Raw genomic sequence first — 24,342 nt, 5'->3', positions numbered from 1 at the left:
CACATGATTTTTAAAAAAAAAAAACCAGGATACTATATTTCAAGAGATAAATAAAAATTGTCAAGATATATTAGAACCAAAGATATAAATATAAAAAATCTACTGGTTACCACCTAAAAAAAACCCTAAAATGAAAATTCCCAGGAATGTCATAACCAAAATCCAGACCTTCTAAGAAGAAAAAAATACTGCAGGCCACCTGAAAGAAAGAGGTCAAGAACCAAGGAACCACAATCATTAAGACCCAGCGGTTACCAATATAAAGGAGAAAAGAGCTTAGAACACAGTATTCTCATAGATGAAAGATGAAGATCTACAACCAAGAATAATACCTTGCAAAATTGAGTACAATATGATAGGGAATCCAAAAACTATCAAAGAAAGGGGAAAGGACATATGTACAAAAATATTTTAGCAGCTCTTTTCATAGGGACAAATCACTGGAATCTTAGGAAGTACTCATCAATTTGGGGAATGGCTGAACAAATTACAGTATATGAATGTGGCAATGGAACACTGCTATGACATAAGAAATGATGAAGGGACAGTTTTAAAGAAACCTAAGAAGTGTTGAACCAATGTAGGTTAAAGTGAGCTGAATCAGGAGGAAAATGTATATTGAAACAATATTGTACAGGTGAATAGATTAAAGGCAGGAGAACAGTATACACTAAAACGACATTATGAAGATGAACAATCTTGAAAGACTTAAGAACTCTGATCAATGAATTGGCTAATCATGATTCCTTGTTGATGAAGAATGCTATTTATCTCCTGACAGAAAGGAGATGGACTAAATGTACGCAATAAAGTAGATGTTTTTGGATGTGACAAGCATAAACACTTTTTCCCTTGGCTATATATATTTGTCACAAGAGTTGGGTTTTTTCTCCCTAGTGGGGGAAGAAAGTGGGAGGGAGAAAAAATAACTGCTTGTTTTTCAAGTAAAAATTTTAATTAAGAAATTTTAAAAAGCAAAATAACGAATGAAATAAATCTTTTCAAAAGGGAGAAAAGAATGAACATTTATATGGCACCTCCTATGTGCAAGCATTGTGCTTTTACAAATATTATCTCAGTCAGTCTTCACAGCAACTCTCAGAGGGAGGTGCTATTATTACTCCCATTTTACAGTTGGGGGAACTGAGGCAGACAGCGGTTAAGTGACTTTCCCAGGATCACAGACCTGGTAAATGTCAGACCACATTTGAACTTAGGTCTTCCTGACACAGGCCCAGTGCTCTATCTGCTGCACCACCAGCTGCTTCAACAAAACCAAGAACTTCCAAGCATTCCTGATGAAAAGACCAGTGCTGAAAAGAAACTTTGAAATGTAAACGCAGAAGGTAAGATAAACCAAGGAAGGTAAATACATCTGAGTAATTGGATGGTTCCACCATACATACATATATACATGCATATATACATATGTATGTATATACAGATGTATATATGTTTGTGTGTATATATGCATATGTATGTGTATGTGTGTGTGTGTATATGTGTATATATATATATATATATATACATATATGATGAAGTGATTATATTCTAATTGAGAGAAAAGAAACAAGTTCCCTTCAGAACTCTAATGTCATTAATGGTCATAGAGAAAGTTAAATAAAACAAACAGAAGGCCTGAGGGATGGTTTTGTTCAATTTTAATGGTTTTGAGAGAATAAAGTAAAAAGAGGGAAAAGGGAATACACTTGGGGGAGAGGGGAGAAAGAAAGCAATAAGACTTATAATCTCACATACCTGGGGTATGTGAGAAAATTATACAAATATTGAGGAAAGGGTTGGGGGAGGGGAATAGGCTTCACAAAAACCTCACTTTCATCTGAACCACATAAAGGAGGGTTAAACACACATATATATATATATATATATATATATATATATATATATATATATATATATATACACACAGAATTTGGTATAGAAAGATATCACATACAAAAGGGAAGCAGATGGGACCATGGACAGAGAAAAAGGGATCTCAAAGGGAGGATAAAATCTGAAGTATAACCAAAGTAAACTATATTTTCATGGGATAAGTCATGTGTGGGAGACTAAAAGCAAAAAGTAAGGATAAGAATCTGTGATCAGGGTCTGGGTAGGGGAAGCTGGGTCAGTTGAAAGGAAGCAAATGACTTATAGAAATGACTCACCACTTCTTTGTAAAGAAAAGGGCAAAATGCAAAGAGAAAGAAAAGTTTAAGTGGATAGGATGAAGAGAAATAGAGAATTAACAATCATAACCACAAATGTGAATGGGATAAACTCACCCATTAAACAGAAGAAGGTAACATAATGGATGAAAAACCAGAAGCCAATAATGGCTTACAATGGTTTACAAGAAATAGACTTGAAACATAAAAATTTACACATCATTTAAATAGGATGGTTTGATCAGTGAAAGATGTGTCATAAGCAAAGCCAATTTCAACATCAGTGGATGAAGCCTGAAAGTAGGTTTAAAAGGAAAAAAAAGAATAAAAAGCTGTGATTGGGGGTAGGATAATGGGGAAAAGAAGAGAGAGCAGTGAAGTAGAAACAGATTACTTCAACTGTAGATCTCTAATATTAAGCATAGTCTTCTTTAACCATCATCTTCTTCTTTGTAAAGAGGTGGCGGGGGCAAAGAGACAAAAAAGTACAAGAGGATAAGATGAAGGGAAATATACAATTAAGAATCATCACCCTGAAAGTGAATGGGATGAACTCACCCCTGATTTGGAAGAAGATAACAGAATGTATCCAAAAGCAGAATCCAATTGCCTTTTACAAGAAATAGGTTTGAAACATAAAGATTCACACAGAGTTAAAATGTGGCTGTGGCACAATCTGTTATCATTTAATGAACTAAAAAAAAGTAAGGTTAATAATCAGACAAGGTAATAGTATAAAAAAGAAAGAATTAAAAAAGATAATTTATACTTAAAGACATCATAGATAACAAATTTATAACAGTAATTAATATATATGGACCAAAAGGCATAGCCTCCATATACTTAAAGGAACAGTCAATTGAAGTATAGGAAAAAATAGTCAACAAATGAAGAATAAATAACAGAAATAATCAGAAACCATTTTGCCCAATTTTATGCCAACAAAATTAATAACTTAAATGAAATGAATGAATATTTATAAATATATAAAATACCCACATTAATAGAACTATAGAGGATTCAAACAATCCATTTCAGAAAAAGAAATAGAAAAAAAATAAATACATCAGTAAAGAACAACAACAACAATTCATCACCAGGTGGATTTACAAATGAATTCTATCATACATTTAAAAAACATACCTAAATGGTATGCAAAAATGATAAATGAAGGTCTCCCACCAAACTCCTCTATACTTATATCCATAGTTATAGGATACAGATATGGTCTTGAATCCTACCTCAACTAAGGAGGGACAAAGCAGAGAAAATGAACTATAGACCAAATATCCCTAATGAATATTAGTGCAAAAATATGAAATAAAATATTAGCAGAGAGGCTTCAACTACATATTAAAAGAACAGTTAATACTATGAAGAATTTATACCAAGAATGCAGAGTTGGCCCTATATAAGGAAAACTATAAAAACAACAGACCACATTAAAAACAACAAAAAGCAAAAACTCACATGATCATATCAATTGATGTAGAAAAAGCCTTTGGCAAATTGCAATATCCATTTTTTAAAATATTGAAAAGCAAAGGAATAAATAGACTTTCCTTTAATGTGCTAAACAATAGCTTTTTAAAACCTAGCTACAGCATTATATGTACTAGAGAAATGCTAGAGAACTTTCCAATATGATCAGGCAAAAAACCAAGAATGTCTATTATCACTATTATTTGGTATTATACTAGAAATGATAGTTATGGCAATAATACAAGAAAAATGGAGGGAATAAACATAGGCAAATAGGAAACAAAAGTATTGATTTTTGCAGATGATGTGAAGGTCTATTTAAGTAACCCTAAAGATATAACTACAAATTCATTGAAGTAATCAATAATTTCATCCAAGTGGTAGGATATAAAGTAAGCTCACAAAAATCATCAGCTTTTCTGTACACTGCCAACAAAACCCCAGCAGGAAGAGACAGAAAGAGAAATTCCATTCAATAATTACAGAATATTTAAAATATTTGAGAGTCTACCTACCAAGACATAGATAGGAAGTATAATGATATAATTACTCTTTACAGAAATACATACCTACATAATTGGAGAAATATTAAAGCTTATGACTAGTCTGTCTCAACATAATAAAAATGACAATAAATCTAAACTTTTTCAATGCCAAAAACAATCAAACCACCAGAGGATTATTTTAGAGAGCTAAGAAAAATAACATTAAAATTCATCGGAGGGGAGAATGTCAAGAAACTCAAGGGAAACATTTTTTTTTAAGTAGAAAGGAAGGGTGCCTAGTAGTACCAGATTTCTATACTACAAAGAAGTAATCATTAAAACTATTAAGAATTAAGAAGTTGATCAGTGGAATAGATTAGGTTTGCAAGACACAAAAATGAACGAACATAGTGGTAACATAGTGTTCAGTTAAACCAAGGACTGACTCTAGATAAAAATTATTGGGAAAATTGGAAAGCACTCCAGAAGAAATTAGGTTTAGACCAATATCTCACATCATATACCACAATACACTCCAAGTGGATTATATGTATGTATGTATGTATGTATGTATCTATGTATATGTGTGTATGTGTGTGTGTATGTGTGTGTGCATGTGTGTGTGTGTGTGTATGTGTGTGTGTGTATATGTATGCATAGGGAGAAGAATTCTTGACTAAACAAGGAGTAGAAAGTATCTTAGAGAACAAAATGGTTCATTTTGATTACACAAAACTGAAAAGCTGGGTAAATATAATCAATAAAATTAAAATTAGGAGAGAAACAACTAGGGGAAAATAATTGCAGTAAATTTCTTTGATAAAGGTTTAATATTCAAGATATATAGGGAACTGATCCAAAAACATAAGCTTAAGAGCCGTTCCTCAATAAATAAATGGTCAAAGGATATTAACAGACAGTTTTCAAGGGAAAAATCCAAGATATTAATAACCATATGAAAAAATGCCCCAAATTACAAATAACAGGTAAATGAGAATTGGAACAACTCTGAAGTTCTACCACATAAACATCAGATTGATGAAGTGGCCAAAAATAAAAATTAGTTGCTGGAGAGGATGTGGGTGAAGAGGCCCAATAATACAATGTTGATGGAGCTCTCAAAATGGGCAAGCCATTTAGAATTACTTGGAATTATATCCCCAAAGTCACTAAACTATGAATTTGTCCCAGCAATACCATTACTGGGCTTATATCCCAATTAGATTAGATTATGAGCTCTCCAAGGGCATTGATAATTGTGGGGCTTGGTTTGTTTTTTTTTTTTTGTATCCTAGTGCTTAGCACAGTGCCTAGCACAGAGTAGGTGCTTAATAAATGTTTATTGACTGACTGATTGACTAAGAGATCAAAGACAAAGGAAAAAGACACATGCAAAAACAAAATATTTATAGCAAGCACTTTTGTGGTAGCAAAGAACTATAAAATAAGGGTTTACTTATCAATTGGGAAGGATTGAGCAATTTGTGAAACTTGAATATGGTATTATTATGTCATAAGAAATTACAAAAAGAATTCATTCAGACAAATACAGGAAGATTTGTGTAAACTGATGCAGAGTGGGGTGAAAACTAGAACAATTTATAGCTTGATTCCTTCAGGACCATATTCTAGTGGTTATGCCTCCTCCTTACTGGCTCCTTTTTCACCTGCTTATTAATATGTTCAAGTCTTTCCAATCTAAAATAGCCTTCTATCATTTCTACCACACCCAGTCATCATATTATCCCTCTCCTCATCGCTGCCAAACATCTTGCAGAAGATGACTACATTTGGTGATTATTTGCTTACCACGTACCCTCTCCCCAACGCTTTGCAATATGGTTTCTGACCCTATTCCTCTACTGAAATTCTCTCAAAAGTTACCTAATTGCCAAATCTAATTATCTTCATTAGTCCTCATCCTTTCTGCAATATTTGATTGCCCATTCTAATCCTACCTCTCCCATTTACTACCTAAGTGACTTTGGACAAGCCATTTTACTTCCCTGGGCTTCAGTTTCCTCACCTACACAATGAGGGGCTGGACTAGATGCTCTCTGCTCTCTATGCCATCTCTACATCTGTGATCCTATGAATTTTCCTGGCCAGAAACTGTCTAACTCATCCCTTCCCTCTGGCACGTAAATTCCTCTAAAATAAACTATGACTATCCATATGGCAAATAAAGCAGGACATACACAAAATATTTTTTTCCTTCAATGAAAAGACTAGAATTTTCCATCGTCTTAGGTTTGACAGATAGCCTGTCTTCAGCTACGAAAGTCCCCAAAGAAGAACAAATCTGTTACACTCTGGTCAACACATTTCCATGGAAATGAAATAGTGAAATGTGATGGAAACTTCACACTTGAAATAATGTGTCATTGTATTTTACAAAGGAGGCATTGGGCATCTTTGGGGTTGGGGGTGGGGAATGAAATCATCAGGGTACATTCCTATGTCAATTCATCAAGACAAGAAGCTGTCCTTGACGCATTTTCATGGAAACGATAGCTACCCTCCATGCGTATATAATTTGGTCATGAAAAAATAACACAGATTGGAGAGAGAATGTTCAGAGGCCTAGAAACTCCCTCCAACGGCTGGCCTTCAAATGTACTGAACCGAAAATTTCAGAAGGGAAATAGAGCAGAGCCAAATTTCCTAGCTCTTTATTTCTAAGTAAGAGCAATACATATACCACAACCACATTAACAACAGTGCCTGTCTAATCTAGTCCATTCACCTCTACCCTAGCTATAGCTGATCCCATTTTTCCTCCCTAGGATCAAGATGGAAGATCAGAATGGCCCAAGGGCTTTTTTCAGGAAGCACATCCTGAACCCTTTCTTAAGCCATAGCCTCCAGTGTGGAAATAATTCATTGAATGAGAGCTGAGAAACACAAAGATTCGTTTTTCCAAAACTTGGGAGAGGGGGGAGAATGGTGGGATCACAGGATCATAAATTTAAAGCTGGAAAGAATTTTGGAAATCATCGAGTCTATTTAGCAGATAAGGAAATTAAGACTTGCAAAGATTACCCAGTGACAGAATTGGGACTCGAGCCCAGGTCCTCTGACATCAAATTCAGTGCTTCCTTCCATACAGAAATTTTCCATGGCCAATATTGTAGGTGACAATATGGTTGTTGTATACTTTCACGGAATTTGGAGCACTGGTTCTTCTTTGGTAAAAATCCCTCCAGATGTTAATGCAGAGGATCAGAAAAAACCTATGTGGGCTTCAAAACATCCCCCCCCCTTACTAAAGTAGTGGTTAAATATACTCTTCATTTTTCCTTTTGAATAGACAGGTGGGATGATAATGAAGATAAGAATATATGTGGGGGGGGGGGAAGAGCTCCACATTTAAAGCCAGAAGTTCTGGGTTCAAATTCCAAATCTGCCATTAACTAACTTGGATATAATGTTTGACAAATTCCTTCAGCTTTGCAGGCAGTTTCATCGACTGTAAAATCCAGCACCAAATCCTATGATACTGACAACAATTTCAGTTGTCAGGAGGGCTGCTGAAGAAGCCAGGGCCTGTGCCCTCTATGGTTTCAGAGACTAATGTCCCCTTTTGGGAGAGAGAGGTCTAAAATAAAGGTGAAGGGGAGGGGGAGGAGAGAGGTGGCTGTTTACACATTCTATCCCACAAAAAAAACCCCAGCAGCCTCTGTCTGCCAGTTTATCTCATATCAGTCCTATTCAGTAATGGTTTTTAAGAGATTATGTTGGTGGCCCGGTGGCTGTCTCCTGGGATGGGATGATTTATTTCCTTTTATTTGGGAAAAGGCTTTGCAGAGAGTGGATACGACTCACTGAATGTCATCAGGCAGGGGAGGGGAAGCAGAGTGGAATCCCAATGAATCCCTCTGGAGAGAGGCAAACAGGACATGGGAGAAGCAGCTGTTGTCAAGGGGAAGGGTTATGGGGAGGGGAAAGGAAGTCAGATCCTGGAAAATTCCATGGCAGCCAAGGGAAGCAGGTGCGGGGCAGAGGACCCAGGTGTGGTGATTCTCAGCTCAGCGTGCTTCCCACCACCTCCTTATCCCTTTGCTAGGCATGTTCATCATCATCAGCAAGTATTCATTAAGTAGCTATTTGTATATGAAAAGACTCCCACAGACTTGGTTCCTGTGTTTTCACCACGTAGGGACACCTGAGACTCAATAAATGGTCACCTGGCTGCTATTATCGGCCTCCAAATGGTGAGGAGGGGGTTCCCATATAGGAATTGTATAGAACTGCCTGAAATTGCCCAGGAGCTTTCTCCCTTTCAATTTGATTCAGTGAAATTGTTTATTAAATAATTAATGAAATATCTACCTTATGCAGAGCATTGTACTAGGTGATAGAGAAGATATAAAGTTGATTATATGACACAGCTGGGCAGCTAGGTAGTGCAGTAGATAGAGTACTATGATTGGAATCAGGAAGATTCATCTTCATGAATTCAAATCTGGCCTCAAACACTTCCTAGCTGTGTGCAAATCCCTTAACCCTGTTTGCCTCAGTTCCCCATCTATAAAATGAGCTAGAGAAAGAAATGGCAAACCACTCCAGTATCCTTGCCAAGAAAACCCCAAATTATGACACAGCCCCTGCCCTCTGGGTGGTAACAAACTAGTTTGGGGATGAGACACACAGAGAGAATACTATCATATATAATACACAATGACACAATCCAAGATCTAAAGTGAGAAGGGACCTTAGAGGTCATTAAGTCCAAGCTCCTCATTTCACAGTTAAGGAAACTGAGGCAGGCAGAGATTAAATGACTTGCCCAAAGGTCACAGAGCTAATAAGTGTTTGAGGTAGGATTTAAACCGAGGACTTCCAGAGTCCAAGTCCAATGATATACCCACAAAACCATGTACATTAGAGAGTGCTAGAGAAAGTGTTGTATGACATCTGAGAAGCAAAGGGTCATTACCAATCTGGGAAGGCTTTCATCACCATCCACCCCCACTGGACCCTTCTCCCTCCTTGCTTGATATCTATGTCATAGGCACCTTACTCTTAAAAGTCAACAGGTTTGAAAATGTGATGACTAGCCCCAGAAGTGTTTCATGGCAGGATAACAGGGTGCGAACATACTTGATATCCCTGGCCTGGTCCAAATATAGATGTCTAGTGCTCCCCAAATGTCTGGGGAAAATCTCTGGGATGGGGGAGAAGCACTGTAGTACATTTAAGAGAATGAAAAATTCATAGATTCTCAGAGCCAGAAAGAAACTCAGAAATCATTTACTGCAACCCTCTCATTTTACAGATGAGGAAACTAGGCTCTACAAATGTGAAATGACTTCTTCATGGTCACTGGAAGATGTGATTGCTTAACTACTGTCAGTCATCTTTGAAAGAGGCACAGCTACAGGACTGGAGACTGTCAAGTGTTGTCACAATTTTCAAAAATGGAAAGAATCTGCTGACTATAGACCAAAAAACTTGATTCCAATTCCTGACAAAATTCTTAGATGTGTGTTTTAGAAGAATAGTTAGTGGACATCCAGAAATGGATGTAGTGCTATCATGGCTTCCTTAGAAACAGGTCACGTTAAATAAATCCCATTTCCTATTTTGACAGTGTTTCTAGACTAGCAAATGAAGGATATAGTTAAAGATATAGATGTTGTATAGAATTTAGCTATGTATGTATGTGTGTGTGTGTATGCATATATATGCATGTACATATATAGTTCAGAAGGATATAGCTGAAGATGCAGTTTATATATACTTTGCAAAGCATTTGACAGATTATCTTGAATTGTCTTTGCGTGTAAGATGGAGATCTATGACCTAGATCAGTGTAATCAAACTCAAATAGAAACAGAGACCACCAATCTGTACGTAAGAATCCCTTCAGGTTGCATAGTGACTTGGTTTTTAAAATGTGGTTGACTAGGTTTTATTATATTTTTATTTATTTTGTTACATATTTTCCAATGACATTTTAATCTGGTTCCAGTAGCACTCCAGAGTGTTGTGGGCCACATGTGATCTTGGGGTGGGGGTGGGCTGTTTGACGGCTCTGGTCTAGATGGTTGTAAATTTAAGTGGTTTTGACAGCGGCTGACTGACTAGACCCAAAGTTTAGTCATTAAACATTTGATGTCAACTTGGAGTCACTAGTGGAGTATCTCAGGGATCTGTTGTTCAACAATTTAGGTAGCAATATAAATGAAGACATAAAAGACATTTCATATCAAATTATCTACATATGACGCAAAGTGAGAAAGGATAGTGAACACATTGGATGACAATCAGGATCCAAAAAGCTGAACAGAATAGAATGAGCCATATCTAATAAGGTATAATTTTATAGAGAGGGATGAAAAATCCTATACTTGACATAAACAAACAAAAACAGCTGCACAAGTACAACTGGGGGAGATTTAGCTATGTAGTAATTCATCTGAAAAAGATCTCAAGGTTTTAATGGACTGCCAGCTCATTGTGAACCCACAATGCAATATGGCAGTCCCCAAAGCTAATGCATTAAGAGAAAACTAGACTCCAGAATGATCATAGAATTATTACACTATGTGCTAGTCTCACCATATCAGAGGTATTTTATTCACTTGTGGGCTCTACTCTTATAAGAGGACATTGGCAAACTGGAGAGTGTCTAAAAGAGAGCAACCAAGATGGGGATACTCATAACCATTGTCATATGAAAGCAAGTTGAAGGAACTGAGGAAATTTCATTTAAAGAGAAGAAGGATTAGCAGGGACATGATGATTGTCTTAAAATATATGAAGAACTGTTAGGTGTAAGAGGAATGAGACCTGCTCTGCTTGGCTGTAGAGGACAAAACAAGGAACAAGAGATGGCAGTTGTAGAAAGGAAGACTTAATCTTCACATGAAGAGAGTCCTCCTAATAATCAAAGCCATCTATTAGTGGAATGGACTGCCTTGGGAAGAAGTGAGTTTGCCATCAATGAAGACCATAGGATCAGAGATTTAAAGCTAGAAGAAACATACTTCTTGTTGAATCATTTCAGTCTTGTCTGACTCTTTGCGACCCCATTTGGGGTTTTCTTGGCAAAGATACTAGAATGGTTTGCCATTTCCTTCTCTAGCTCATTTTACAGATGAGGAAAGTAAGGCAAACAGGGTTAAGTGATTATCCAGGGTCACACAGCTAGTAAGTGCCTGAGGTCAGATTTGAACTGAGGAAGATGAGTCTCAGGAAGAAGAAACATTGCAACCTCTATAATCAAAACCTTTTATTTTAAAGATAAAGAAATTGAGGCTTAGAGTGACTTGCCCAAGGTCATCATATAGGTAGTAAGTGGCAAAGCCAATATTTAAATTCAGATCCTTTAGATCCAAATGGAATGTTTTCATCCAGTATGGCTGGACCAGAGAGGTTATGAGGGGAAAATAACATGAAATAAGGCTAGAAAGAAAGGTGGGAGCCAGATTGAGGAAGCCTTAAACTCCAAACTAAGTAGTTTATATTTTATTCTAGAGGCACTTAAGACTTTTGAAGAGGAGAACAACATGTTTAGACCTGTATTTTAGAAAGATGATTTTGACAGCGATGTGGAAGATAGATTGTGGAATGGAGAAATTGAGAGCTAGGAAAGCTGCTTGTGAAGGTATTATGGTAGTTTTGATATGAGGGCAGGTCCTAACTGTAGTGGATAGAGTGCCAGGCCTGGAGTCAGGAAGAACTCATCTTCCTGAGTTCAAATCTGTCCTCAGATACTTGCTAGCTGTATGACCCTGGGCAAGTCACTTAACTCTGTTTGCCCCAGTTTCCTCATCTGTAAAATGAGCTGGAGAAGGAAATGCCAAACCACTACAGTAACTTGGCCAAGAAAACTGCAAATGGAGTCAAAAGAGTCAGATAGGACTGAAACAACTGACAACAACGGTCATCAAAGTCTAGTAGCAGGAGAAAAGTTAAGATGACTGGTGAATGCCCACAACTTCATATGAGGAGATGAGAGTCTGAACTAGGGTGTTAGCTTTGTGAGTGGAGAGAAGGGGATTGATGAAAGATACTGTAGAGGTAGAATTGACAAGTCTTGGCAACTGATGCTATATGAAGGGTGAAGGAAAGGAAAGAGCCAGGGAGGACTCCAGGGTTATTAACCTAGATCACTGGGAGGATGATGGTGTGCTCAGCAGAAACAGGGAAATTTGCAGGTAGGGCAGGTTAAGGAGAAAAGATAATGAGTCTGTTTTGTATATGTTGAGTTTGAGGATGCTTACAAGCTATCCAGGGAGAGATATCCAAAAGGCTATGGAGCATGACTGGAATAATGGAGTTAACGAGTGGCTAATTTCTTCCATCAGGGATATTTCCAGGGGATTCCTGCTCAGGTCTGGAGTGGGGGAGATTTCCAACTCTGAGATTGTGAAGTAGCAAAGCTCTATTAAGAACATGGGTTTCCCCAAAACCCAGTACTCTTCTTACAACACTGCTCTACCTCTTTGAGGTATGAGAAATCTAAAAGAGGGGCTCTGATGCAGGAATTTGACTCCCCACCACAACCTTTTCTGGCTCTGTGGCTGGCCCCTTGCCATGGCTGCTACTACAGCCTACCTTCACCAGCAGAAGACTTAGGTTGAGATGGAGTTAGCCTGTCTGAGTCTCTAGCTCATACAAATAGCTTCCCAGGGAGGCAATTAGCTTTCATTATGCTACTCAGTAGGATTAAGGCTGGAGGAAAAAACATTAAAAACCAAAACACGTGTTCCCCCAAACACCAAATCAGTATGTAACGGGTATGTTAGAAAAGTAAGACTTAAGTCACTTGGGATCTGATTAAAAAAAGAAAAAGAAAAACACATACAAAAAAAAAAAAAGGAACCCAAATCCAAGAGAGACAGACAGTCTAAGGAACACAGTGGGGCATGGAGGGCAGAAATGGGAACATGCTAAGTAGATAAAGAAATGAGGAGAAGACAGGCATAACTGTCAAAGGCAAAGGTAAATGAAACAGAAATAGACTTAAGACCACAAAGTTATCATATTAGGGGAGAGAAAGAAAGGAAAAAAAGACTGAAGAGGGATACATTTTATTACCTAGTCCTCCTGGGTTCCCCCCCCCACCAGGAAAATGAAAGGAGAGAAAAACAGAAGAAAGGAAGAAGGCAGAAAGGAACAAGAGGGGAATAGAAGGTTAGAGAATAAGGGGGGAAAGAGGAAGTTTATAATCATTTAATGCCTTTTTAAATGTCCCCATAGCACTTTCTATTCCACATAGTGAAAGCTTTCAATAAATGCCATGGACTGAAGAAAAAAAGAATTAATGGGAGAAGAAGAAAGGAGGGAGAAAAAGGAACACAAGGTGCTTCTCTGTCTAGTCTTCCCCAAAACACTCGGTGTTTTATAGATAAAGCATCATAGGGCATTTCAATAGAGATAGGTGCCAGATAGAGAAATGAAAATCTAAAAAGATGTACCAGGTAGAGCATGATGAGAATATAAAAGATTTGAATTCTTCCAAAGACCATTAGGAAAATGGTCCTGCTAACTGCTGGCTAGACTTAGTGTGACCTAGAGAAGAAAGAGCCTGAAGGAATGGCAAAGAGTTGGCTCATGAAAAAAACAGAAGAGAGTCAAGACCAGACATAATTTGGAAGAACTAAGAAGGGTCTCCATGGACAGACTACATCCTATTCTCTCCTTACCTTAACCTGAGATTGCCCCTAATATCTCAGCTCTCCTTATGGGAAGAGGCTCCTCTAACCAGCAGATTCTCTAGAGTTAGTATGGTCTTCCAGTCTGGCTGTCTAAGATTAGATTCTAAGATGAATATTTACAACATTTCCATTCTTCCAAACTTTCTTCCACTGCGCTCCACCAGAAAGGGAGAGTGTGTGTTTGATAAATATCACGGTGTTCTAAATCCTATTATTCATTCCAGTGGTCACCAGAGGGGAGGACTGGACCCTCCATTATTAGTATTTTTTAAAATTTTGACTTTGGAATGTATTTTATGACATTCTTTGTTGTTGGAAGATTTAACACCATTGGATTAGAGCTAGAAAGGACTTCAGAGGTCATTTAGTCCTCATTTTTCTCCATTATGCTTTGCTTTGGCTGACATAAAAAATCAGTTTTTGTGTTCTGACTCAAAACTGACTGATGGTGAGCTGAAGGGTAGCTGGAAGGCAGGGAATAAAGAATCTACTTGTGAAGAATTGAAAGCTGTTTATAAGAAACCTTGGTATGTAAGAGTCCCTATTCCCCTCCAAAGTCCTTCTCATATGTCCATGAGATCAAGAGTTAGAAGGGAGTTGGACATCTTTTGGTCTTACTGAGACCAAGAAAGGTGGAAGTGACTTGTCTATGGCACATAAAGTGAAGTCAGCCTTCCTAACTCTTTCCACTGTATTATTCAGCCTCCTTTTTTGTATCATGTCAGAGGTGAAAACCTTGATGCCTCTAATTTGAAGTCTATGATCCTATCATTTTATCCTTAGGGGTTGGTCGAGCAGGGTGTTTATTATTCTCTCCATTTTGCACAAAGAGAAATTGAATGACAGAGTTGCCCAAGGCTATTTAGGTATCCTAGGAACTGGGCTTTGGGGAAGTTAAAAAAAAAATTTAAAAGCTCTAAGATTCCCATTCTGGATTGTCTGCCTGTAGCATCTTCTTTCCTGACATGAAATACTATGAGGTATTCCCATGTCTGATCTCAGTTTTATGAAGATCATAGGATCATAAACCAATTTTAGTTCAATTCCCTCATATCACAGATGAGGAAACTGAGACCTAGAGTTTAAGTGTCTTACTCAAGGTCATGCAGATCTTAAATAGAAAAATTAGAATTATAGAACAGGTCCTTTGATCCAAATTCCCCACTGTTTCCACTGTATCTGTCTGTGGAAAAGGAGAAAGGGAGGGTAGAAAGAAACCAGAGAGAGGAAGGGAACAAGGAAAAGGAGGTGATTGAGGAGAACAGAGGAGAGCAGCAACAGAGGTGCTGAGCTGTCTGATGAGGGGTAAGTAGGTAAGTCACTTACTCTAGCACATCCCGGTTGAACTGCTTCTTGCTGTTTCCCAGGAATTCTCCAATCATTTGTCTGCTAAGTCCCTTTCGCTGAAGGAGGAAATGAGCCACACCAATGGGAGTGTCAGGGATGAAGCCTCGGGAGATCAGGAACTGGATGCCCTTGTCTGGGTTTCTGGAAACAGAGAAGGGGATCAGGGGAACAGTAAGCTAGAGTGTTACCAGTCCTCCACTTATCTTCAGTCCTTTCCAAATCCAACAAGCTCTCTCCTATCTAATCTCAGAAGGCAGAAAAGATCTAAGAGGACATTTTGTCCAACTCCTATCAAAACAAGAACTTCCTCTACTCCCAATCTTTCTGAATGTAGTCCACGTTAGCTTTTGTGACTCTCATAACACACTGTTGCTTGTGTGCATATAGAAGTTACTGTACAGAAAAGCCTCCATATATCTTTTCAGACCAATTGCTATTTAGCTATGCCTTCCCTAACTTGTACTTGTGAAATTCATATTTTGGATCCAAGTATCAGATTTTATAATTATCCCCATTAAACTTAATATATTAGATTTGACCCAATGTTCTAACCTGTAAAGTTATTTTTGGAATTGATGGACATTCAATGTGTTAGCTAACCATTTTAGCTCCATGTCACCTGCAAATCTTGCCATCCATGTACTGACTTTAGTCAGGTAATTTACAACAATACCAAAGAGCGCAACGTCAAAGACAGGTCCTTAGGGTACTGTTCCAGAGACCTTCTTCCAAGTTGAAATGGAACCCATACTATTGTCTGGCTCTCATCCAGGGGTATACCAATAAATGTTTAACAAACAGCTTTCCAGAAAAAAAGTGCTCCTGACATACTTTTAAGTTTAATTTATATTGTTAACATTTTCTCAATGGAGAAAAGTAATGACTTTTTTAAGTCTAGGCAATCTATAAAATAATAAACCAAGCCCTAATATGTAGTGGCATTTGCCAATTTCCAATTTAAATGCTCAAACTGAAATTTTAACAATTAGCTCTTGAAAGCTGGTTCCAGCTGGCTCCAGCACACTCCTGTCCTCATTTCTCCATCTTGTCCACCAGGAAAGCATCAGAGATTAATTACTTCAAAAGTTTACCAAAATCAAGGTAAGTGATAATCTACAGTATTTCCCTAATCTGCCCAGAATCACAGAATTTAAGAGTTGAAAGGAACAATTTTAGCAATCCTGTCTAAAAAAGGAAATGAGGTTAGTGTGGCAGGATTTAGCATGCCAGTAATTAATACAGTGCCTTGTATATGGTTGGTGCTTAATAAATACATGATTATTGATGACTTGTTCTTGATGAAGTTATGTTTTGTGATCACCACCTCTTTTTATAGATGTTCGCTAACATCCCTTTAAGAATACATTGGAGAATTTGTAGGAAATTAAAGTTAAGCTCATTAGCCTGTAGTTTGCAGACTCTACTTGCTTACTACCCACCCCCCTGCCCTTTTTTTTATTAATTAGGCAACATTTGCCCTTCTGCAATGGCACCTGTCTTACACTCCAGTCTTTCAAAGGTCACTAACAGCAGTGATCCCAGCTCAGCAATCCCATCTGCCAGTTCTTCTAGTAGTCTAGGATGAAATTCTTCTGGCCCTGGTGACCCCCCAACCCTTTCTCATTCATAGCCAGGGCCCCCTTCTAGTTGCTACAAACTTCCCTTCAGTATTCAGAGCCCATTCCCCATTACCCCAACCATCTCTGAATACTACCAGCTTCTTCCTCTTGTTTTACTATCTCTGAGAAAACTTGATATTCTATACCTCTCCTCCCTCTCCCACCTAACTCCTCAAACACCATCCCTTCCACCAAAACACCCTTCACTTTAAGATACATTTCCCTTTCAGCCAAGCTATCCATATATGCTTGAGTAGGAATTGAGGAAAGGGGATTCCAACTCCACTAAGAGAGGCAATGAAGTGGAGCAGGGACAGGCATGAAGCTTCTTGAGTCTGACTTTCAGTATGATGCAGTGAAGCATGCTGCTCACCTCCACATAGAGAGATGATGGACTCAAACTGCAGAATGAGATATAGTTTTAGACACAGTCAAATCGGGAATTTGTTTTGCTTGACTATGAATATTTGTTACAAAATGTTTGTGGAGGAAGGAATAGGGTAAGAACTAGGGATGGGGTTACCTCCTCTTGCTAACTAACTCCCTTTGAAACCAATCTCTGCACCCCTTTCTGGACTTCTCAGTATTTTAATTTGGAAACAGAAATGGAAAAAATGTATGGGTCATCCCCTTGTCTCTCTTTCCACAAAGCAATCAGAAAACCTGTGTAACATTTCAGAAATTGGGCAGGTTTCTAAAAGGATCTTCCATCTTCCTCAGCACTTCTGACCAGCGCCCCTCCCTCCCCTCTCAGCTTCTATCTCTCCTGATTCTATATCTCAACAGGCAATTACCTCCTCAGCTATTCCTAGGACTTGTATTAATAAGAGGAAACTGGGAGAAAGGGAAAATAAGGTAAGAGGAAGAGGAAAATAGTCATCTGCCTTGGCTACTTTGACTCCTACCATCTATCCCTTCAAGACCTACTTCAAACCCTTCATATAGAAGATGAGGAAACTGAGATCCTGTTAGAAATTTGTTCAAAATTAGGCTTCTATCATTCTGTGTGGGAGAGCAGAGAGAAGAGAAATGTATGTGAAGCTGGGCCCAGGATCATCACAGGTGTCTGATTTTGTGTATAAGAGAAGGAGATATCTGGCTACAGAGTTTTATGTTTAAATGAAAAGGGGGTTAGGTTTTTGCTTTTGTTTTGTTTTTAAAAAGAAACACAAGGAAAATAACTTGTCAGATTAAGAATGGTCTGGCCTCTTCAGTAAGCTCCAGGGACTTACTACGACTTCCAGGATAAAATATAAAATCCTCTCTTTGGCATTTAAAGCCCATCATAACCTGGTCCTTTCTTATGTTTCCCTTTATGATCCACCTGAATCGATCTGTTTGCTATTCCTTCTATCTGGTACCCTGTCTCTTGGCACACGTAAGTGGTCCTGAAATGAACTCCTTCTTTACCACTGCTTCCCAGTTTTCTTCATCATTTTCATGCTATTTTACCCCATTAGAAATTAAGCTCCTTGAGGGCAGTCTCTGTTTTTGCCTTTGTTTATATCCTCAGTGCTTAGCATGGTGCTTGTACATAGTAGTGCTTAATAAATGCTTGCTGATAGACTCAACTTTCCTCTGGGTTCCAGTTCCACTTTTAAAATATACATATAAATGTTTTGTGGATGCTTAAAAAAAAACACATTGCTATCATTTCATTCTCTCTCCCTGCCCACTCCCCTCCCCTCCCTTCCAAATAATTCTCTCTTATAAAAAAAGAAGCAATTAATACAAATCAACACATTTGTCATGCCTGACAATGGAAAGCCAAGTGATTTACCACCTCTTTGAAAGTGAAGCTTTCTGATTGGCTAAATGCATGTATTATGGCAGCAGAACATTATGGTGGCAGTCCACTCTAGCATGTTCCCTGCTAGGGAATAGATTTGTGCATATTTGTTCCCCTCCTTCCCCTCATTCCCTTTCTCTTCCACTCACGTTCTTCCCTTTCCTCACCCTGCACCTTTGTTCATTTCTCACTCCCTTCCCCTTGTATTCCTCCTCACCAACACATTTCCCCTGTACATCATCTTACTCATCCTGTCTGTCCTTTCTATGCCAAATCTCTCATCTCACTTCTCTCTCTTTTCCCTTTATTTAAAAAATTCAGAACTTAACAACTACCAGATAAGAATACTACCATATACGTGGTAGAACAGAAAGAAAGCTTTATACATGAAACTATGAATCTCTATTATGTACAGGTGGTTTTTCTTTAAAATATATTAAAATTCAACGTGTTACTTTCGAAACTATCCTACTTGTCTGTGATTTCTTGGCCTTCCTTCTTTTCTCTTCTATACTTTTAAAAATATGTTTCTATGACCCTCTTTTCTTTCTTTTTTGTTTTTGTTAAACCAACCCCTAGCTCCTTCCCAACTCCCCTCTCCTGCATTGAGAAAAAAAGAAAAAAAAATCAAAACCTTTGTAACAAATCTGCAGACTCAGTCAAAACAAATTCTATAAAATTTCCTTACAAAAATTTTTTCCCCTGTAACTTGGGTGCATCATACCTTTATCTAAAGTGGGTAGCATGGGGGCAACTAGGTGGCGCAATGGATAGCGCATCCACCCTCAAGTCAAGAGGACCTGAGTTTAAATCTGGCCTCCGGCCTAACACTTGACACTTACTAGCTGTGTGACCATGGGCAAGTCACTTAACCCCACTTGCCAAAAAAATAAAATTAAATAAATAAAGTGGGTAGCATGCTTCATCATTAGTCCCTTGTAATCATTTTCACCCTTTCCCCCCTCTCCATCTCTCTTCTAGCACTGCCATCTCACTTCCTCTACTATCTCATCTTCCCATTCTTCCCTCTGATATAATTATGAACTTCTAAAGCTAGAAGGAGCTATAGCATCATGAGGAAACAGAGGCTCCATATAGGTGAAGGGACTGGTCCACAGTCACACAGTTTGCTTGTGTCAGAACTTGAACTCAGTTCTTTGATTTCTAGTCCAGTGTCCTTTCCACTATACCTTCGCTTTCTTTCCCAATATCTTTTTTGTTTTTGTTTTTGGCAATTGGGGTTAAGTGACTTGCCCATGGTCACACAGCTAGTAAGTGTCAAGTGTTTGGTCTGAGGCTGGATTTGAACTCAAGTCCTCCTGACTTCAGGGCTGGTGCTCCATCCACTGAGCCACCTAGCTGTCCCTCCCCTATCTTCTTTCTTCCCGTTTGTACTCTACGCTCCTAGCCCTCACCCCTAACCACTTCCCCCGCCCCAACCTAAGCTGTGCAGAAGCCCGGTGGCTAGGTAGGTCCTGGCAAGCCGGCAGGGAAGAAGGGAGAGGGCCCCGTGACTCACATGTTGAAGAGGTTGAGGCCGATGCGGTAGAGCCTCTTTCGAAGGGTGTCAGTAGAGAGCGTGGGGGATTTGCAGCTGGCTGGGTTCTCGCAGTGGTATCGGGGCAGACTCAGTATCATAGCCTGCAGGGCCTCCTTTGAGGCTGACACCTCTGAGCTTGACTTGGCAGATTTCGTGGAGGTGCTGCTGCTGCTCAGTTGCTCTGAGTTGTCACCGGTCTCAATCTCCCCCCCTTTGATTGACCCCCCTACCTCCTCTTCTTCCTCCTCTTCCTCACCCATCGCCCCCTCAGCTGCCTGCCCATTTGTGTTTATGTCCCCGACAGCCCCAACTTCGGTCCATGTGTGCCCAGTGGTTGAAGCAGATGAAGTCACAACAGGGGAGGCCAAAGCCTCGGCTCCCCCTGCCTCCTCTGCCTCTGCTTTGCCTGCTGCTGGGACCAGTCCAACCTGAGTCTCTTGCCCTCCCAGGCAGTTGGCCACAGAAACAGCTGTGGAGGAGGAGACAGAGATGTTCTTACTGGCGATCTGCACTGTGACATCCCGGAAAGCCATCATGAGGGTGCTTCTGCTTTTGGGCAGCCCAGCCCCTGACCCACTGCCCTCTTCCTCCTCCTCCAGGCTTAGTTCTGCAGCTTCCTCCTCCTTCAGTTCTGTTTCCAGGCCTGGGGGCCCCATTCCTCCAGCATGGAAGGTCTCATGGATCTCGTAGGAGCCCCCTTCCTGGAGGGAGCACATAGTCTTGAGGCTCCAGGTGCTGAGAGCATCATCGATGGACTTAGCCAGGGACTGGACTTGCTCCGTGAAGGAGTCCTCAAGCTCCGTGAGTGTGCCTGTGATGGTGGCCGGCAGAGATGGAGAGCGGACCAGGGGCAGCCCCATCAGCCCGTAGCCCTCCATCAAAGCCTTCTCTGCTGCAAAAGTCTCTGGATTGGGGACCCGCACCTTGCGCAGGGAGATACGCCGAGGGAGTCGGCTCTCAAGCAGTGAGTTGCGTATCTTCTCGAAGTTCTTGCTAAGCTGATATTGGCGGAAGGCTGTCTGAATGGTGCAAGCTGCTCGCCGGGACACCAAGTGGCCTCCGTATTTATGTTCTAGCATTTCAATCTGCAACATAACGCAAAGGAGAAAGAAAGTGGTTGGCTTGGTATGGTCAGATGTGGGGACCCAGAGAAGCATCTATCCCCCCTGAGGCTGGCAGAGTACCAGATTCAGTGAGAAATCATCATTGGGGTGAAATATCTTGCCTGAACTTTGACAACATCAGGCAATGCCAACTTTCAGGAAGCACACCTAACAATCTCTGCCCAGGAGGAAAAACATGCCTATGACAGTGGGCAGAGTTCCTGGAGTGGTAGAACCTATAGGAGTACAGATTCTAAGGGCTGGTATGTCCTGCATGATGTCAGCTGGGGGTGGGAAGCTACAGAGAGCAGATAGGAAGGAAAGGAACCATCTTAGGCTTTGAGCAATTGCTGCTGTCCATCTTTATTGGCCTCATCCTAGAAACTGCTGGTTCTCTCACTGGCCACCTGGCAAGTGACTGATTGCCCTCTGGAGCAGTATAATCCAGGCTAAATCTGGTTTCTCTGAGAAAGCTAAGAGTTCAAAGGGAGAGCTAAGAGTTATTCCTTGGAAGTGGTCCTTTGGGGTCCAAAGGAAACTAGGTTAAGGAGAAAGGGTTGGACTTGGGAGAAGAGATACAGCAACATCCCTAAGATGCTTTAACCTCAGACAAAATTATATGGCAAGTGAAGTTTGTCTTCAGTGCCCTGACCACCTCCACTTTTGACCCTACGCAATCTCAGGAGCCCAGTTTCTATGCTATCGCCTACTCCCTTTATGAACACCTGTTTTAGGAAAGGATCACTCATTCCCACTAAAAAGTTAATAACTGATAAGTTTTAAATGTGTCTTTGGAATCACAAAATGTTAGAGGTGGAGGTGACCTTAGAGGTCATCTGGTTCAGGGAGGCTTAATCTTAGGTGCATGGACCATAGAGATTTCAGTGGGTCTATGAACTTGGACAGGAAAAAAATCTACATCTTTATTTTCACTAACCATAACTGAAATTTAGCATTTCTTTCAATTATGAATATAAGCAATAAAATACCCTTCTGAGAAGGGGGTCTGTAGATTTCACTAGACTGCCAAAGGGGTCTATGATACAAAGGTAAAGAAACTGACTCCATTTTACCAATAAGAAAACTAGGCCCAGAGAAGGGAAGGGGAATATACATATTCCCTAATATAATACAGCTAATAAATAGCAAAGCAGGAATGCTAACCAAGTCTTCTGACTGTAAATTCAGTCCTCCTTCTACTGTACCACAATGCCACTCCTCTCAGGGGGTAATTACATTTAAATAAGGGATGACCCCTAAGCCAAATGCCTGAATCTGACATTTCAGGCAATAGCCATTTCAGGCCTTGGGGGAGATTTTCTGGGGGAGAGAGGACTTTCTTAATGTAAATGGGGGATGGGAGAGTGAAAGGAGAGAGACTAGTTAATTTGATGAAATCACAGGGCATAGACCTTTGTTAGAAGGTTACCCCCTCATGTATTGCAATCAATCAATCAACAAATGTTTATTAGGCATCTACCATGGCACTGGGCTGATAGACATATGCCCTGGCACCTTGCTAACAGAACACTGTCTATTTGGTTCCCAGTAACTGGGGCTATCTCTAAGATGATTTGGCAACAGAAAGTTCAGGGGGACCTCCCCCATGATCTGTAACCCAAAAGTGGGCTGTAAAACAGCTGGCACACCCATAGTAAGTGGGATTTTTGCTGGCCCAGTGGCTCTCTCTTCCTTGGACTTCCAAACCAAAGTACAGCCGGGGGGGGGGGGAGAGTGTCTTTCTCCCTTCCCAACCTTCCCCAGCAGTATTGGTGACTCATAGGTGACACATGGCAGTGCTACTTATATACAGCCAGAAAAAAGAGTTGAAAGACACTGTAATGAAACCCGAGTCTCTCATGTAGAGAAGGGATTTGGAATGCTGTAGGCATTCTTTGTTGTTAGTCGTGTTTGACTCTTCGTGACCTCATTTGGGAGTTTCTTGGCAAAGATACTGGAGTGGTTTGCCATTCCTTCTCTAGTTCATTTTATACATGAGGAAACTGAGGCAAACAGGGTTAAGTGACTTGCCAGGGTCACATAGCTAGTAAGTCTGAGGCCAGATTTGCACTCAGGAAGATGGGTCTTCCTGACTCTAGGCCTGGTACTCTAATCCACTGTGCCATTTAGCTGTCTTTTCTAGGTGCCCAGAATCTAGCCTTATAGCAAGGGGAGGAAGAATGATTTTCTTGCAGCATCAGTTTTGAGAGGTGCTTCAAATTAAGTAACCCCCATTTGAGAGTTTCTGAATACAAGAGTTCAGTCACTGAATTGTCTGATTTCCTTGGTGCAGCATTCTCTTTGGAGAAAAAAGAGTGTTCACATAGTTCCTGCAAAATAGTCTACTTGAAGAACAAAGCCAAGGAGATACTAGGGCAATGTAGGTCCTCCAGAAAGGGGATTGCTTATTCAGTAACCATCAAAATATGTTTCATTTCTGGAGTAAAGTTTAAAACACAGAGTGGTACTGGAGTCTTTGTGGAGATCGTGTCGGGAAAAGAGGATCTCCTTGGAATGACAAGGTAGAACCTGACAGCAATTCCCCAAACCGGTGCTCAGGAAATCCCCTGTCTCTGACTAGGTTAAGGAAAGGGAGTGTCTGGGGTAAGCCTGGATCTAGACCCCAAATATATAGCTTTGACTGTGACCTCTTCTACTTACTGCCTCTGTGATTCAGGACAAGTCAACTCACACCACTCAGGGCCTCAGGTCACCTCTCTGTAAAATGAGGGCATGGTACTGGCTGATATTTAAGGTTTATTTCATCTCTTAATCATATTATCCTAAGTCCAAACTTCTCTGTTTGGACCTCACCACCAAAATGTCCCATAGCCATATTAAACTCAATATTGCAAAATGGAACCCATGAAATCCCTCTCCAGACCCATCACTTCTCCAGATTTCCTCATTTCTGCTCATTTCATCTTTCCAGTCACACAGCTTAAAAACCTCAGAGTTATACATAATTGTCCCTTCTGATACCTCCTATTCCCCACAGCCACCACCACCACCCCCATATCGCTAACAATTGCTGACTGAGTCATGTTTATTCTACCTTCACAACATCTCCTACTCTCACCTTCTCTCCATTCATACAAAGAAGGAAGGAAGAAAACAAGCATTTATTAAGCACTTACT

At 39.9% G+C, this 24,342-nt stretch overlaps 1 protein-coding gene across 1 annotated transcript in view; it reads right to left on the bottom strand.

Annotated features, from left to right (window-relative positions):
* The window catches only part of IQSEC3 (IQ motif and Sec7 domain ArfGEF 3), a 156,584-nt gene that overhangs the window by 36,054 nt on the left and 96,188 nt on the right, over positions 1–24,342 (bottom strand). Inside the window, 2 exon segments of the mRNA XM_021001719.1 lie at positions 15,133–15,294; positions 20,081–21,186. Coding sequence (XP_020857378.1) covers positions 15,133–15,294; positions 20,081–21,186 — 1,268 coding nt within the window.

This window comes from Phascolarctos cinereus, unplaced genomic scaffold, assembly GCF_003287225.1.
Source record: "Phascolarctos cinereus isolate Bilbo 61053 unplaced genomic scaffold, phaCin_HiC Scaffold_1;HRSCAF=81, whole genome shotgun sequence".
NCBI lineage: Eukaryota > Metazoa > Chordata > Mammalia > Diprotodontia > Phascolarctidae > Phascolarctos > Phascolarctos cinereus.
The sequence above is the reverse complement of the archived record's forward strand: the minus strand, read 5'-3'. Positions and strand labels throughout refer to the sequence as shown.